Source organism: Salmo trutta, chromosome 17 (genome assembly GCF_901001165.1).
Source record: "Salmo trutta chromosome 17, fSalTru1.1, whole genome shotgun sequence".
Classification (NCBI taxonomy): domain Eukaryota; kingdom Metazoa; phylum Chordata; class Actinopteri; order Salmoniformes; family Salmonidae; genus Salmo; species Salmo trutta.
This window is the reverse complement of record NC_042973.1, coordinates 16,821,780-16,835,369: the sequence shown is the minus strand read 5'-3', so window position 1 is coordinate 16,835,369 and position 13,590 is coordinate 16,821,780. Positions and strand designations below refer to the sequence as shown.

Sequence of the window (13,590 nt, the reverse complement as noted above, 5' to 3'; positions counted from 1 at the left end):
CTCTAGGTTCACTGCTACTCCTAAATAAAGAAATCCAGGTCGCACAGCAAAATATTTAGTCGCATATGCGAGTAAAATGGTTGCACTGTAGAGCCCTTACTTGGTAACTATACGTTCAGAGTAGCTTCCCCAATACTAACAAGCACACACGCCTGCATGCCTGGGTACACACACACACGTGCACACGCAGGCAGGCACGCACACACGCGCACACACACGTCCTGAGAGATAACAAGGGTGTTTGAAACCCTAGACAATGGTAATCTTTCTACCCTAAAGCGTCTGAATAACACTGTTCCGCTGTGCAGGTTTTGGTTTCGTCTCTACTGGTTTCCTCTGAAGGTTCTGTACGCCACCTGTGTGTCCAGCCTCCAGTCCGTCCCAAACATACCCTTCTACTTCTTCTTCAACTCACTCCTCTTGACACTCCTCTGCATGAATATCTACTGGTTTTTGGTGAGTGTTGGACCTCCGTCTGCAGCAGGTCACAAATCTCACAGTGGTGTGCACACATACGGTAGCTACCTCATTAGTCAGACTTTAGGTAAAACAAGACTAATCTAATTCAGAGAGGGCAACCACTCACAGATATGTGTTCCCAATAAGTAAATAACATGTCTTGACAGTTTTATGACTATTACCTGGTCTTCTCCATTCGTATTAGCCTAATATGTCTAATCCCTCTGTCAGGGGTTGATACATTCAAAATAAACTGGACTGAATATGTGACATCAAACCTCTCTCCCCTCTAACCCTTGATCCCCATCCCCCCTCTCTCTCCCTACAGTATATTGTGGCATTTGTGGCGAAAGTCCTGACGGGGCAGATGAAGGATGTAAAAGACCTGAGGGAGTACGAGGGTGAGGAGGGAGCCCAGAGGGCCGCAACCCTGCTTAAGGCCCAGCAGCAGAGTAAAGATGCAGGACATCTCAACAATTCTGCTGAAACTCAACTCAACAACTCTACTGAAGGGTGAGGAAACACACTACTTCACCATGCTGATTCAACATGTGTATATGAATCACCAAATCATATGTATGTATTAGGTCTGCTAAATTACTAAAATATAAATTCACAAATATAACCCCCACTCTTCTGAGGGAAAAGATTCATAGTTTTTTTACAGCTTTTTCGCTAAATATACATACATTTTATGTATACATTTTACGTACACATTTTACATACATGGTACTGTTATATAAAGCAGTCTTATAACAATAATACATTACCAAACATCATGTCACGACTGTCTTCGTCTTCTGACGATATAGCGAAATCGTCATCTGAAAATGTAGACCAATACGCAGCGGATGTCGTGTTCATTTTTGAATTTAATAAATTGCTCACGTGAACACTATACAAAAAAAACAATAAACAATGACAGTGCAACAGTTTTGCAGGCTATCCTAACGCAGTGCAAATACAATCTCCCACAAAAGACACATACAAACACACCCTAATATATGGGACTCTCAATCAAAGGCAAATGGACAACACCTGCCTTCAATTGAGAGTCCCAACCCCAATTAACCACACATAGACATACAACAGCTAGATCAATCATAGACATACAAAACAAGGAACAGTGCCCAAAAACCCCGGAATACACAAATCAAATCCCTACAACAAACACACCACCCCGAATACCATAAAACAAATACCCTCTGCCACGTCCTGACCAAACTACAATACCAATTAACCCTTATACTGGCCAGGACGTGACAGTACCCCCCCCCTTAAAGGTGCTAACCCCGGAAGCACCTTAAGAAAAACAAAAAAAACAACAACCCCAAACAACAACACAAAAATTCCCCCCTACTAAAGGGAGGGAAGGGGGGGTGGCTGCCGTCAACGACGGCACTGTGCTACACCCCCCCTCCCCAACCCACCTATATCTGGAGGTGGCTCCGGTTCTGGCCGTTCCGGGCAGTCGGGCCACTCTGGTAGCTCGGGGCAGTCTGGCCAGTCTGGCAGCTCGGGGCAGTCTGGCAGCTCGGGGCAGTCTGGCAGCTCTGGCAGCTCGGGGCAGTCTGGCCACTCTGGCAGCTCGGGGCAGTCTGGCCACTCTGGCAGCTCGGGGCAGTCTGGCCACTCTGGCAGCTCGGGGCAGTCTGGCCACTCTGGCAGCTCCTGAATAGTGGGTGGCTCTGGTGACTCTTCACTGACGGGCGGCTCTGGCGATTCCTCACTGACGGGCGGCTCTGGTGACTGTTGACTGGCGGGCAGCTCTGGAGACTGTTGACTGGCGGGCAGCTCTGGTGACTGTTGACTGGCGGGCAGCTCTGGTGACTGTTGACTGGCGGGCAGCTCTGGTGACTGTTGACTGGCGGGCAGCTCTGGTGACTGTTGACTGGCGGGCAGCTCTGGTGACTGTTGACTGGCGGACAGCTCTGGTGACTGTTGACTGGCGGGCAGCTCTGGTGACTTGACTGGCGGGCAGCTCTGGTGACTGTTGACTGGCGGGCAGCTCTGGTGACTGTTGACTGGCGGGCAGCTCTGGTGACTGTTGACTGGCGGGCAGCTCTGGTGACTGTTGACTGGCGGGCAGCTCTGGTGACTGTTGACTGACGGGCAGCTCTGGTGACTGTTGACTGGCGAGGCTGGGTTTACGCACTTGAAGCCTGGTGCGTGGTGCTGGTACTGGGCGTACCAGATTGGGAACACGCACCTCCAGGCTAGTGCGGGGAGCAGGAACAGGACGAGTTGGACTGGGCTGACGCATTTCCGGGTCCGCACGAGAGACAGGAGCTGGAAACCCAGGGCTATGGAGGCGCACAGGCGGTCTTGATCTTACCTCCTGCACAACCCGTCCTGGCTGGATGGAACTAGTAGCCCTGCACGAGCGGGGTGCTTGTACAGGGCGGACTGGGTTGTGCAGGGGCCTGATGGTAGCCGTGCGTAGAGCGGGAGTTGGGTAGCCTGGTCCTCGGAGGCGTACCGGCGACCAGATGCGCTGCGCAGGCATCCTCCTACCAGGCTGGATGCCCGCTCTAGCACGGCACCTGCGAGGGGCTGGAATAACTCGCACCGGCCTGTGCGTGCGTATGGGTGAGATAGTGCGCTCCTCAGCGAAACATGGCGCTCTCCACCTCATACGCTCCTCCATAAAACCACGGGTAGCTGGCTTCCAGCTCTTCCTAGGCCTAGCCAAACTACCCGTGTGCCCCCCCCAAAAAAATTATTGGGGGTGCCTCTCGTGCTTCAACGCCAGTCGTGTCCCTCGGAAACGTTCCCGGTCCATACCAGCCTTACTCCATGGGCCTTCTCCGGCCATAACCTGCTCCCATGTCCATCTCTCCCCATAGTCCGTATCCTGAGCGTGCTGCTCCTCTATTCGCTGCTTGGTCTTGGTTTGGTGGGAGATTCTGTCACGACTGTCTTCGTCTTCTGACGATATAGCGAAATCGTCATCTGAAAATGTAGACCAATACGCAGCGGATGTCGTGTTCATTTTTGAATTTAATAAATTGCTCACGTGAACACTATACAAAAAAAAACAATAAACAATGACAGTGCAACAGTTTTGCAGGCTATCCTAACGCAGTGCAAAAACAATCTCCCACAAAAGACACATACAAACACACCCTAATATATGGGACTCTCAATCAAAGGCAAATGGACAACACCTGCCTTCAATTGAGAGTCCCAACCCCAATTAACCACACATAGACATACAACAGCTAGATCAATCATAGACATACAAAACAAGGAACAGTGCCCAAAAACCCCGGAATACACAAATCAAATCCCTACAACAAACACACCACCCCGAATACCATAAAACAAATACCCTCTGCCACGTCCTGACCAAACTACAATACCAATTAACCCTTATACTGGCCAGGACGTGACAGTACCCCCCCTTAAAGGTGCTAACCCCGGAAGCACCTTAAGAAAAACAAAAAAAACAACAACCCCAAACAACAACACAAAAATTCCCCCCTACTAAAGGGAGGGAAGGGGGGGTGGCTGCCGTCAACGACGGCACTGTGCTACACCCCCCCCTCCCCAACCCACCTATATCTGGAGGTGGCTCCGGTTCTGGCCGTTCCGGGCAGTCGGGCCACTCTGGCAGCTCAGGGCAGTCTGGCCAGTCTGGCAGCTCGGGGCAGTCTGGCAGCTCGGGGCAGTCTGGCAGCTCGGGGCAGTCTGGCAGCTCGGGGCAGTCTGGCCACTCTGGCAGCTCGGGGCAGTCTGGCCACTCTGGCAGCTCGGGGCAGTCTGGCCACTCTGGCAGCTCGAAGCAGTCTGGCCACTCTGGCAGCTCTGCCACGTCCTGACCAAACTACAATACCAATTAACCCTTATACTGGCCAGGACGTGACACATCAGCTCTTTAATCCCAACCCTCAGCCACTTTCAGCCCATCACACCTATCACCATAGACCACCCTCATTTGGTTTCCATGTGCCATATATTTTTCAATTGTGCTGTGATGTTTGACAAAAAATGTTAACCTTTCTAATCGTATATTGTGAGCTAAAGATGAAAACCTTTCCTACGAGTATTATTATATTATTTATTGACTGACTATGGCTTTCCAAATCGCCCAACACTGCTATTTGGAAGGTTAATTTTAAGTGCATGTTGTGATTTTTTAACCATTCCTGAACCTGTAACCAGAAACAAGCTACATAGGGGCAATACCAGAATAATTGATCTGTTGATTCTGTCTCTTCGCAGCAAAATCTACAGAGCTGAGATTGTTGCATGCCCCATATATATATATATATATATATATATATATATATATATATATGGGGCATGCAACAACATAATTAGATTATATATATATATATATAATCTAATTCTGTTGGTGGAAAAAATGTTCTATAATAATTTAAATTGAAAAAGTTAGTGTTAAATCAAGTGTAGTTTTTTGTACCAGTTCATAAACCATATGCCACGAATATTACCTTGAATGTTTTACTGTACTGAAGTAATGCCATCACCATACAGGCACTGCATCTCCAGGTGACAAATGCTTTCCAAAACATCCAGAGAGAAGGTTTTTGTCAGGCAAACCTTAAGAGAGAGAATGACCCCTTGGCCTCAGATGACTCAGTAAACTCTGGTAAACCTGATTTTCATCCTGGGGTATCTTAGCTGGATGTGTCTCAATTCATTGAACTTATGTCCCTGTCCACTCTCCCTGTCCCTTCATATCTGGATTCTACAACAAAGAAGAGCTAGAGGCTAGGCTAAGGGAAGGATAGGCTTTGCATTGTTATTATTAGGGTCTTTTTTAATATCGAGGAATATTTCCCTTTCTCTGTTCATAGGAGTCAGAAATAATGCGGTGCCATCAGCTGCCATCAGCTGGAAGAAGGTGTCCTTTTTTGGTCAGTGAAGGAAAGGGAGAGGGGAGGGACGCTGAGACTGACCATCAGATGCAAGCACCATCAGCCCAGTAAAATAAATAATTTAAATGTATGCTCACTCAGCTGTGCCTCACAAGTAATACAACAACGGATCTATTACCGATGTGATCATATAGTGTGTCCAAGATGGCGCAGCAGTAAGACGTGTTTGTTTTCATCCCATGTAAATATTGTCTTTTTTGTTTTTTGTGTTGTATACATCTCAATCTCTTTTTTCCATTTTTAAAATAAATATACATTGCTGCAACCCGCCTGACCCAATGTGGTACGGATCAGCAATTTTTTTTTTACCTTATAACTGGAACCTCCATCAGGTGCTAGCCAGCTAATTGGCTACTAGTTATTTAGTCATTGTTAGCCTCGTTTGCCTTATTTAGTCATTGCTAGCGGTCTTTACCTTTAGCTCTGACTCCTGCCGCTTTAGCCTGGATAGCCCGGATAATACCTGCCAGTCTGCACAGCGCGATACCAGCCCTGAGCATATCAGACTGCTTTTTTCCACTACATCTCTGGATTCCTGCCGCAAGCTCTGGACCATTACACCGGATCTTCGCAGCTAGCTAGTTGCTACCGAGGAGCTATTGTGGCTAACGCCCTTGTCCAGAAGCATGCACCAGTTAGCCCCGAGCTAGGCCCATCTCCCGGCTAGCAAATGAAGTACACCAACTAGAACATTTCTCTTGCCAATTGGACTGGACCCTTTGTCGACATGGAACCCCGCCGATCCATCACGACTGGTCTGCTGACGTAACTCGGTCGATGTGCTCTCAACCGGCCTCTGCGTCGTGAATGTTTGGTGATGATCAATCTGCTAGCCCCGGCCTGCTAGCTCTCTGAACGCCGTGTCTCCTGCTCGCACAATGTAGTAATCGACTACTGAACTGTTCCCCGTTTCATCTAGTGCTGCTCATCACACCCTATGATCACTCGGCTACACAGCCGACTCCTGCTGGACTGTCCATTAACACGAACCGGAACCCCCAACAGAAGCTAGCCAGCTAACTAGCTACTAGCTAGTAGTCAGTTAGCCACTGCTAGCGGTCATCAGCTAACCTTAGCCCAGTCCAACTCCTGCCTATCTGCACAGCGCGATTCAACCCAGATCATACTGGACTGCTTTTTCTCCACCAAATCTCCATATCTCCGGATTCCTACCGCAAGCTCTGAACCTTTTCACCTGGATCAGCGCAGCTAGCTAGCTGCTATCTGAGTGGCTACTCCTGGCTAATGTCTCTGTCCCGAAGCAAGCACCAGTTAGCCTGGAACTAGCCTTGTACTAGGCCCATCTCCCGGCTAGCTGAAGAGGTCCATCAGCCACTCCTTGGGCTACAATACCTATTTTGCCAATTGGCCTGGACCCCTTTTACTGCCGACACAGAGCCCTGCTGATCCATCACGACTGGTCTACCGACGTAATCCGCCAGAGGGGGCTTCAACAGGTTCCTCCGTTGCGACATCCCCTGAAGGCCCATCCGCTAGCCTGCTAGCCATGGCCCGCTAGCTGTCTAGAGCATATCGGACTGTTAGCTGAAGAGATCCATCAGCCAATCAATTTCTTGGGCTACAATACCTATTTTGCTAATTGGCCTGGACCTTTTTACTGCCTACACGGAGCCCTGCCGATCCATCATGACTGGTCTGCCGACGTAACTGTCCGAGGGGGCTACAACAGACTCTTTCTTAGCTAGCCCTTTTGTTCCACCTCCCACACATGCGGTGACCTCACCTGGTTTAAATGGTGTCTCTAGAGACAAAACCTCTCTCATCGTCACTCAATGCCTAGGTTTAGCCCTTGGTTCACTCCAGACCTGACTGCCCTTGACCAGCAAAAAAATATCCTGTGGCGTACCGCATTAGCATCGAATAGCCCTGCGATATGCCATTTTTCAGGGAAGTTAGGAACTACTATACACAGGCAGTTAGGAAAGCAAAGGCTAGCTTTTTCAAACAGAAATTTGCATCCTGTAGCACAAAGTCCAAGAAGTTCTGGGACACTGTAAAGTCCATGGAGAATAAGAGCACCTCCTCCCAGCTGCCCACTGCACTGAGGCTAGGAAACACTGTCACTACCGATAAATCGACGATAATTGAGAATTTCAATAAGTATTTTTCTACGGCTGGCCATGCTTTCCACCTGGCTACCCCAACCCCGGTCAACAACCCTGCACCCCCCACAGCATCTTGCCCAAGCCTCCCCCACTTCTCCTTCACCCAAATTCAGACAGCAGATGTTCTGAAAGAGTTGCAAAATCTGGACCCCTACAAATTAGCTGGGCTAGACAATCTGGACCCTCTCTTTCTAAAAGTACCCGCCGCAATTGTTGCAACCCCTATTACTAGCCTGTTCAACCTCTCTTTCGTATCGTCTGAGATCCCAAAAGACTGGAAATCCCCCTCTTCAAAGGGGGAGACACTCTAGACCCAAACAGTTACAGACCTATATCTATCCTACCCTGCCTTTCTAAGGTCTTCAAAAGCCAAGTTAAAAAACAGATCACCGACCATTTAGAATCCCACCGTACCTTCTCCGCTATGCAATCTGGTTTCCGAGCTGGTCATGGGTGCACCTCAGCCACGCTCAAGGTCCTAAACGATATCATAACCATCATCGATAAAAGACATTACTGTGCAGCCGTATTCATTGGCCTGGCCAAGGCTTTCGACTCTGGTAATCACAACATTCTTATCGGCAGACGCAACAGCCTTGGTTTCTCAAATGACTGCCTCGCCTGGTTCACCAACTACTTCTCAGACAGGGTTCAGTGTGTCAAATCAGAGGGCCTGTTGTCCAGACCTCTGGCAGTCTCTATGGGGGCACCAAAGGGTTCAATTCTCGGGCCGACTCTCTTCTCTGTATACATCAATGATGTCGTTCTTGCTGCTGGTGATTCTCTGATCCACCTCTACCAGACGACACCATTCTGTATTCTTCTGGCCCTTCTTTGGACACTGTGTTAACTAACCTCCAGATGAACTTCAACACCATACAACTCTCCTTCTGTGGCCTCCAACTGCTCTTAAATGCAGGTAAAACTAAATGCATGCTCTTCAACTGATCGCTGCCCGCACCTGCCCGCCCGTCCAGCATCGCTACTCTGGACGGTCCTGACTTAGAATATGTGGACAACTACAAATACCTAGGTGTCTGGTTAGACTGTAAACTCTCCTTCCAGACTCACATTAAGCATCTCCAATCCAAAATTACATCTATAATCGGCTTCCTATTTCTCAACAAAGCCTCCTTCACTCATGCTGCCAAACATACCCTCGTAAACTGACTATCCTACCGATCCTTGACTTCGACAATGTCATTTGCAAAATAGCCTCCAACACTCTCCTCAGCAAATTGGATGCAGTCTATCACAGTGCCATCTGTTTTGTCACCAAAGCCCCATATACTACCCACCACTGCGACCTTAATGCTCTCGTTGGCTGACCCTCGCTTCATATTTGTCACCAAACCCACTGGCTCCAGGTCATCTATAAGTCTTTGCTAGGTAAAACCCCACCTTATCTCAGCTCACTGGTCACCATAGCAGCACCCACCCGTAGCACGCACTCCAGAAGTTATATTTTACTGGTCACTCCCAAAGCCAATTCCTACTTTTGCCGCCTTTCCTTCCAGTTCTCTGCTGCCAATGACTGGAACGAATTGCAAAAATCACTGAAGCTGGAGACTCATATCTCCCTCACTAACTTTAAGCATCAGCTGTCAGAGCAGCTCACAGATCATTGCACCTGTACATAGCCCATCTGTAAACAGCCCATCCAACTACCTTATCCCCATTGTTGTTATTTATTTATTTATTGCTCATTTGCACCCCAGTATCTCTACTTGCACATTCATCTTCTGCACATCTATCACTCCAGTGTTTAATTGCTAAATTGTAATTACTTCACCACTACGGCCTATTTATTGCCTTACCTCCCTAATCTTACCTCATTTGCACACACTGGTATACAGATTTTTTCCATTGTGTTATTGACTGTACGTTTGTTTATTCCATGTGTAACTCTGTTGTTGTTTGTGTCGCACTGCTTTGCTTTATCTTGGCCAGGTCGCAGATGTAAATGAGAACTTCATCTCAACTGGCCTACCTGGTTAAATAAAGGTGAAATAAAAATGTCTAATAAAATAGCCTACCTCAAATTTTGAAAAATATTTTTTAAATATGGCTCTAACAACAATGCATTGGCAGGGATATTCAAGCAAAACCAATATGCGTTGATAATGTATTGGGCCTATAGCTTATTGCACAAATGTCATTGTTACAGTATACTGTTTTTAATAGGTTAATGTTGCATAGGTTTACATATAAAAAAAATAATCTGAGCAGTATATCTCGGGTTGCAATTTGACTCAGTGATCTTGACTCAGAAAAGGTTGGTGACCAGTGCTGTAGAGCTGTAGACAACCATTCATCACACCGTAAACCTCATGCTATAAGGGCTGTCGTCGGAAGAAGACCAAAATGCAGCGGAGTTAGTGTTCAACATATTTAATTATTGCCGTAACACTATTCAAACAAAACAAGGAACTGACAGACAACACAGTCCTGTCAGGTGAAACACACTAAACAGAAACAATTACCCACAAAACCCCAACGGAAAAACATGCACTTATGTGTGACTCCCAATCAACAGCAACGAACTTCAGCTGTGCCTGATTTGGGAGCCACACACGGCCCAAAACAAAGAAATACAAACACATAGAAACAGAACATAGAACGCCCACCCAATGTAACACCCTGGCCTAACCAAAATAAAGAACAAAAAACCCCTCTCTATGGCCAGGGCGTTACACATGCCTATAACGTGCGCTTTCCAAACAACCCCTACGCACTTCAGTGTGTGCAGATCTGAAATAACCAGATACAGTAGGTGTGATAAATATGGCGGACTACAGTCGGGAAAAACTTCCACTTTTTAAATGAAAGACCACCATACATTGATGAATAGTGTTGTTCCATTCCATCCTTGGGTGTAGCTGTCCTCCTCAATCTTCTTGGAATTCTGCGTAGTATTCCTTTGAGCTGGTGGTGGTGCCATCATTATGTCATTATATTGCAATCTGGTTGTATTGCTATCTGAAGATTGCCATCCACACACCCTGTTAAACCTCCAGTGAGCTCTCCCCTGGAGGAAGTGCCTCTGCTTTAGCGTGACACACATGGATTTGTTCACTGTCCCCTCTTGTAACCCCAGTAACCTGTGCTCTGTCAGTCCACTCAGTGTGTGTTGGCCTTGTCTTGTGTAGCAAAGATAGAGAGGAACCAAGAGCTGCGCTTATTGAGGTGTGCTTACGCGGTACGGCCTGACCCTGCCCTTATCTGGTGCCCTTGAACACCAGTGATATATTTTTGATATTACCATGTGTGCATAGCTGATCACCTTTTCTCTGGCTGACGATTGGTCATTTTTCTTCTCTCCTCTCCTTCACACAGGAAGCACTTGCAGAACGGGATCACCAAGGAGAAGCATCTATAATGGCCTCTAGCTCCATCTCCTGGCACTTAACTCTGAATGCAAGCAACCTACATTTAGGTCTAAGTGAATCAGAAAACATCAAATTAGAAAAGTGATAATTTTTCATTCCGTTTTGTCATTGTGTTATTATATCACGTGACCTTTGTCTTATATTAACATTAGATTTGAAGAAAAAGAAAGGTGTGAGTTATGTGAATGTCCTCTCGTGTAGTCTACAGGGGCATTTAGCAGTCGTGTCAGCTCTAACAAACATAAGACAAGGTTGAGTTATTGATTTTTAGACGTCTAGACCTATAAAAGATAACGTGCACACGTTGGAGGACAGGGCTCTAATCAGTCTGTCGCTGAAGCGTTACAGATTGCGATATAAAAATGTAAAGGTAATTCTTTTTTTTTTGCCTTTAAATTTAATCACAATGTAATGCTGAACTTCCGCAATACGAATTGATTAGAGCCCTAAAGCACTACAGTCACCATGTCAAAGGTCCTCTCTAGTATAGTATCAGGTTTCAGGTAAGACCCAAGTGCAGACTGTGTAGAAGTAACAATGTTTAGTGTAACAGGGGCAGGCAAACAACAGGTCAAGGCAGGCAGGGGTTGATAATCCAGAGTAGTGGGGCCAAGGTATAGGACGGCAGGCAGGCTCAGACAGAAAGTCGGTAATCCAGAGTAGTGGGGCCAAGGTACAGGATGGCAGGCAGGGTCAGACAGAAGGTCGGTAATCCAGAGTAGGGGCAAAGGTATAGGACGGCAGGCAGGCTCAGACAGAAGGTCGGTAATCCAGAGTAGTGGGGCCAAGGTACAGGACGGCAGGCAGAGTGGTCAGGCAGTTAGGCTCGGAGCCAGGGGTCAAAACCAGGAGAGCAAGAAAAGAGAGACTGGAAACAGCAGGAGCTGAGCCCCAAACCACTGGTAGGCTTGCACAAATAAGACAGACAGAAAACACAAGTATAAATACCCAGGGGATAAGTGGGGAAGATGGGTGACACCTGGAGGAGGGTGGCGACAAGCACAAGGACAGGTGAAACAGATCAGTGCGTGACATATAGAGAGAACTGGATCTGCATTTTTAAAGATCCTTCCTCTAAAAGCCTAGTGGCTTTTTTAAGTTTATACCCTCTCTTATTTCAGGAGTGAAGGCTAAAATACTAAAGGGAACTATTGCATCATGTCACCATTGTGGGTGAGAGGGTGCATGTAAGGTGCTGGTTTTGTTTTCCAAACATGTATTCATTTTCTTATCATCGCACAGGTCGATAGTGACCACGTATATATTTCTTCAGCCTGACCTGCAATATTTGAAGAGCCACATCGGTGTAGTATTGATGTCTTTTAAATGTGAATGACTTGTGAACCAATTACATTTTTTTTTGCTGTCGTTTGATAGGCATTCGAAATATTGTTTGCATTCCTGTATGGAAAATGCATTGTCACATTTTCTGTTTTTTTAGCTTCTGTTGTCGCACTGAAATGAAGGCATACAAGCCGATAGCTGGTTAATGATAGCCGATGTAGCTGAACTTGATTGACTGGGTTGAGTATCATCCTTATGATTTTGGTAAAGAGATGGATTTGAATCATAACCAATATGGTGGTGGTTGTCAGGTTCACAGAAAAATGTAAGCAAATGGCCTTTACTTGTGTAAAAGAAGATACAAATCAAATATGAAAAACATCCAGATATGGTATTCAGGAATGCATGACATTGCAATGGTTTTGGAAGATTCTATGAAGTCATAAGAAAACTACAAACTATGTAATCTTAACCTTTTATCAATGTGCAGAACTGACTTTAAAAAAGTAAAGTAATTAGAGCAGACCGTCACACACTCCAAATGGTTCTGTCCTTACATTTGAATGTGCCACTGGTTGTGTGTGCCTGTGTTCCGCAACTCTCCAGTTTTTTTCTTTGCTGTGCCTGTGGCATAAGGGGTGCTGTCCTTTTCGATCAAATTCAACCTCTTTCGTTTTGATGAACAGTATGTTTGTGCTGGAACAGGCCACAGATGTCGGCAGGTAGAAGTGTCCATAGTTGTGGATGTCTTCCAGTCCCCAGCACTAGCTACCACTAGTGCCAGTGACCGGGATTACCTAGATTTTGATATTACATGCAATTATCATGATAGATTTTTTTAAATTGCTGCTGTTTCTGAAAACACTGTAATCCAGTCGTGTGTCCCTTTTCCTGTGTATGCGTCGGTTAATGGTTTATATCTACCATGGTACTGTCCACAAAGGTGTGTGCACTTTCCCACCATTTCTGTCCAGCTCTCTCCTGGTCTGTCCTCTCCACCACAGACAACCACCAACAACCAGATTGGCTTTGAGGTGAAATTACTCACAGCAAATTCCCTCTGTTCAAGAAACAGTATACTCCCCTTTCCCCCCAAAGAAATTACATTAGTGTCAAAGACTAATCACTTGAGTAAGTTGTATTTTGAGGCAGTTCTGGCAGTTTGTGACTAGCATTAAATATATAGAAGTCCATCCACAGTGCAGAATGAAAATGTGGAAGAATAATGATTCTATGCGTTGCATTAATGCTTTAAGAATGTGCCAAAAATGTTGATCTTTATCACAAGTGTTCTGATGAGATGCCTGGACCTGGGTGGCTAGAAAGAGATGTTATAATGGATATGAAGGGTGTATGCCTCACAGGTGTTTCTTACAAATTGCACTGTCATTTATCGCTGTTTTTTTGATTGTCAGAAAATAGGAATGC

General features: G+C 46.3%; 1 protein-coding gene across 2 annotated transcripts in view; it reads left to right on the top strand.

Annotated features, from left to right (window-relative positions):
• Window positions 1-11,471, top strand: part of LOC115151727 (ceramide synthase 1-like) — a 52,678-nt gene extending 41,207 nt beyond the window's left edge. Inside the window, exons 5-8 of one of the 2 annotated variants that reach the window (XM_029695909.1) lie at window positions 309-456; window positions 788-972; window positions 9,440-9,493; window positions 10,826-11,471. In XM_029695909.1, coding sequence (XP_029551769.1) covers window positions 309-456; window positions 788-972; window positions 9,440-9,452 — 346 coding nt within the window. In that variant the 3' untranslated portion in view covers window positions 9,453-9,493; window positions 10,826-11,471. The remainder of the gene's footprint in view (window positions 1-308; window positions 457-787; window positions 973-9,439; window positions 9,494-10,825) is intronic. The other variant, XM_029695908.1, reaches the window with a different exon arrangement.
• Window positions 11,472-13,590: the final 2,119 nt, after the last annotated feature.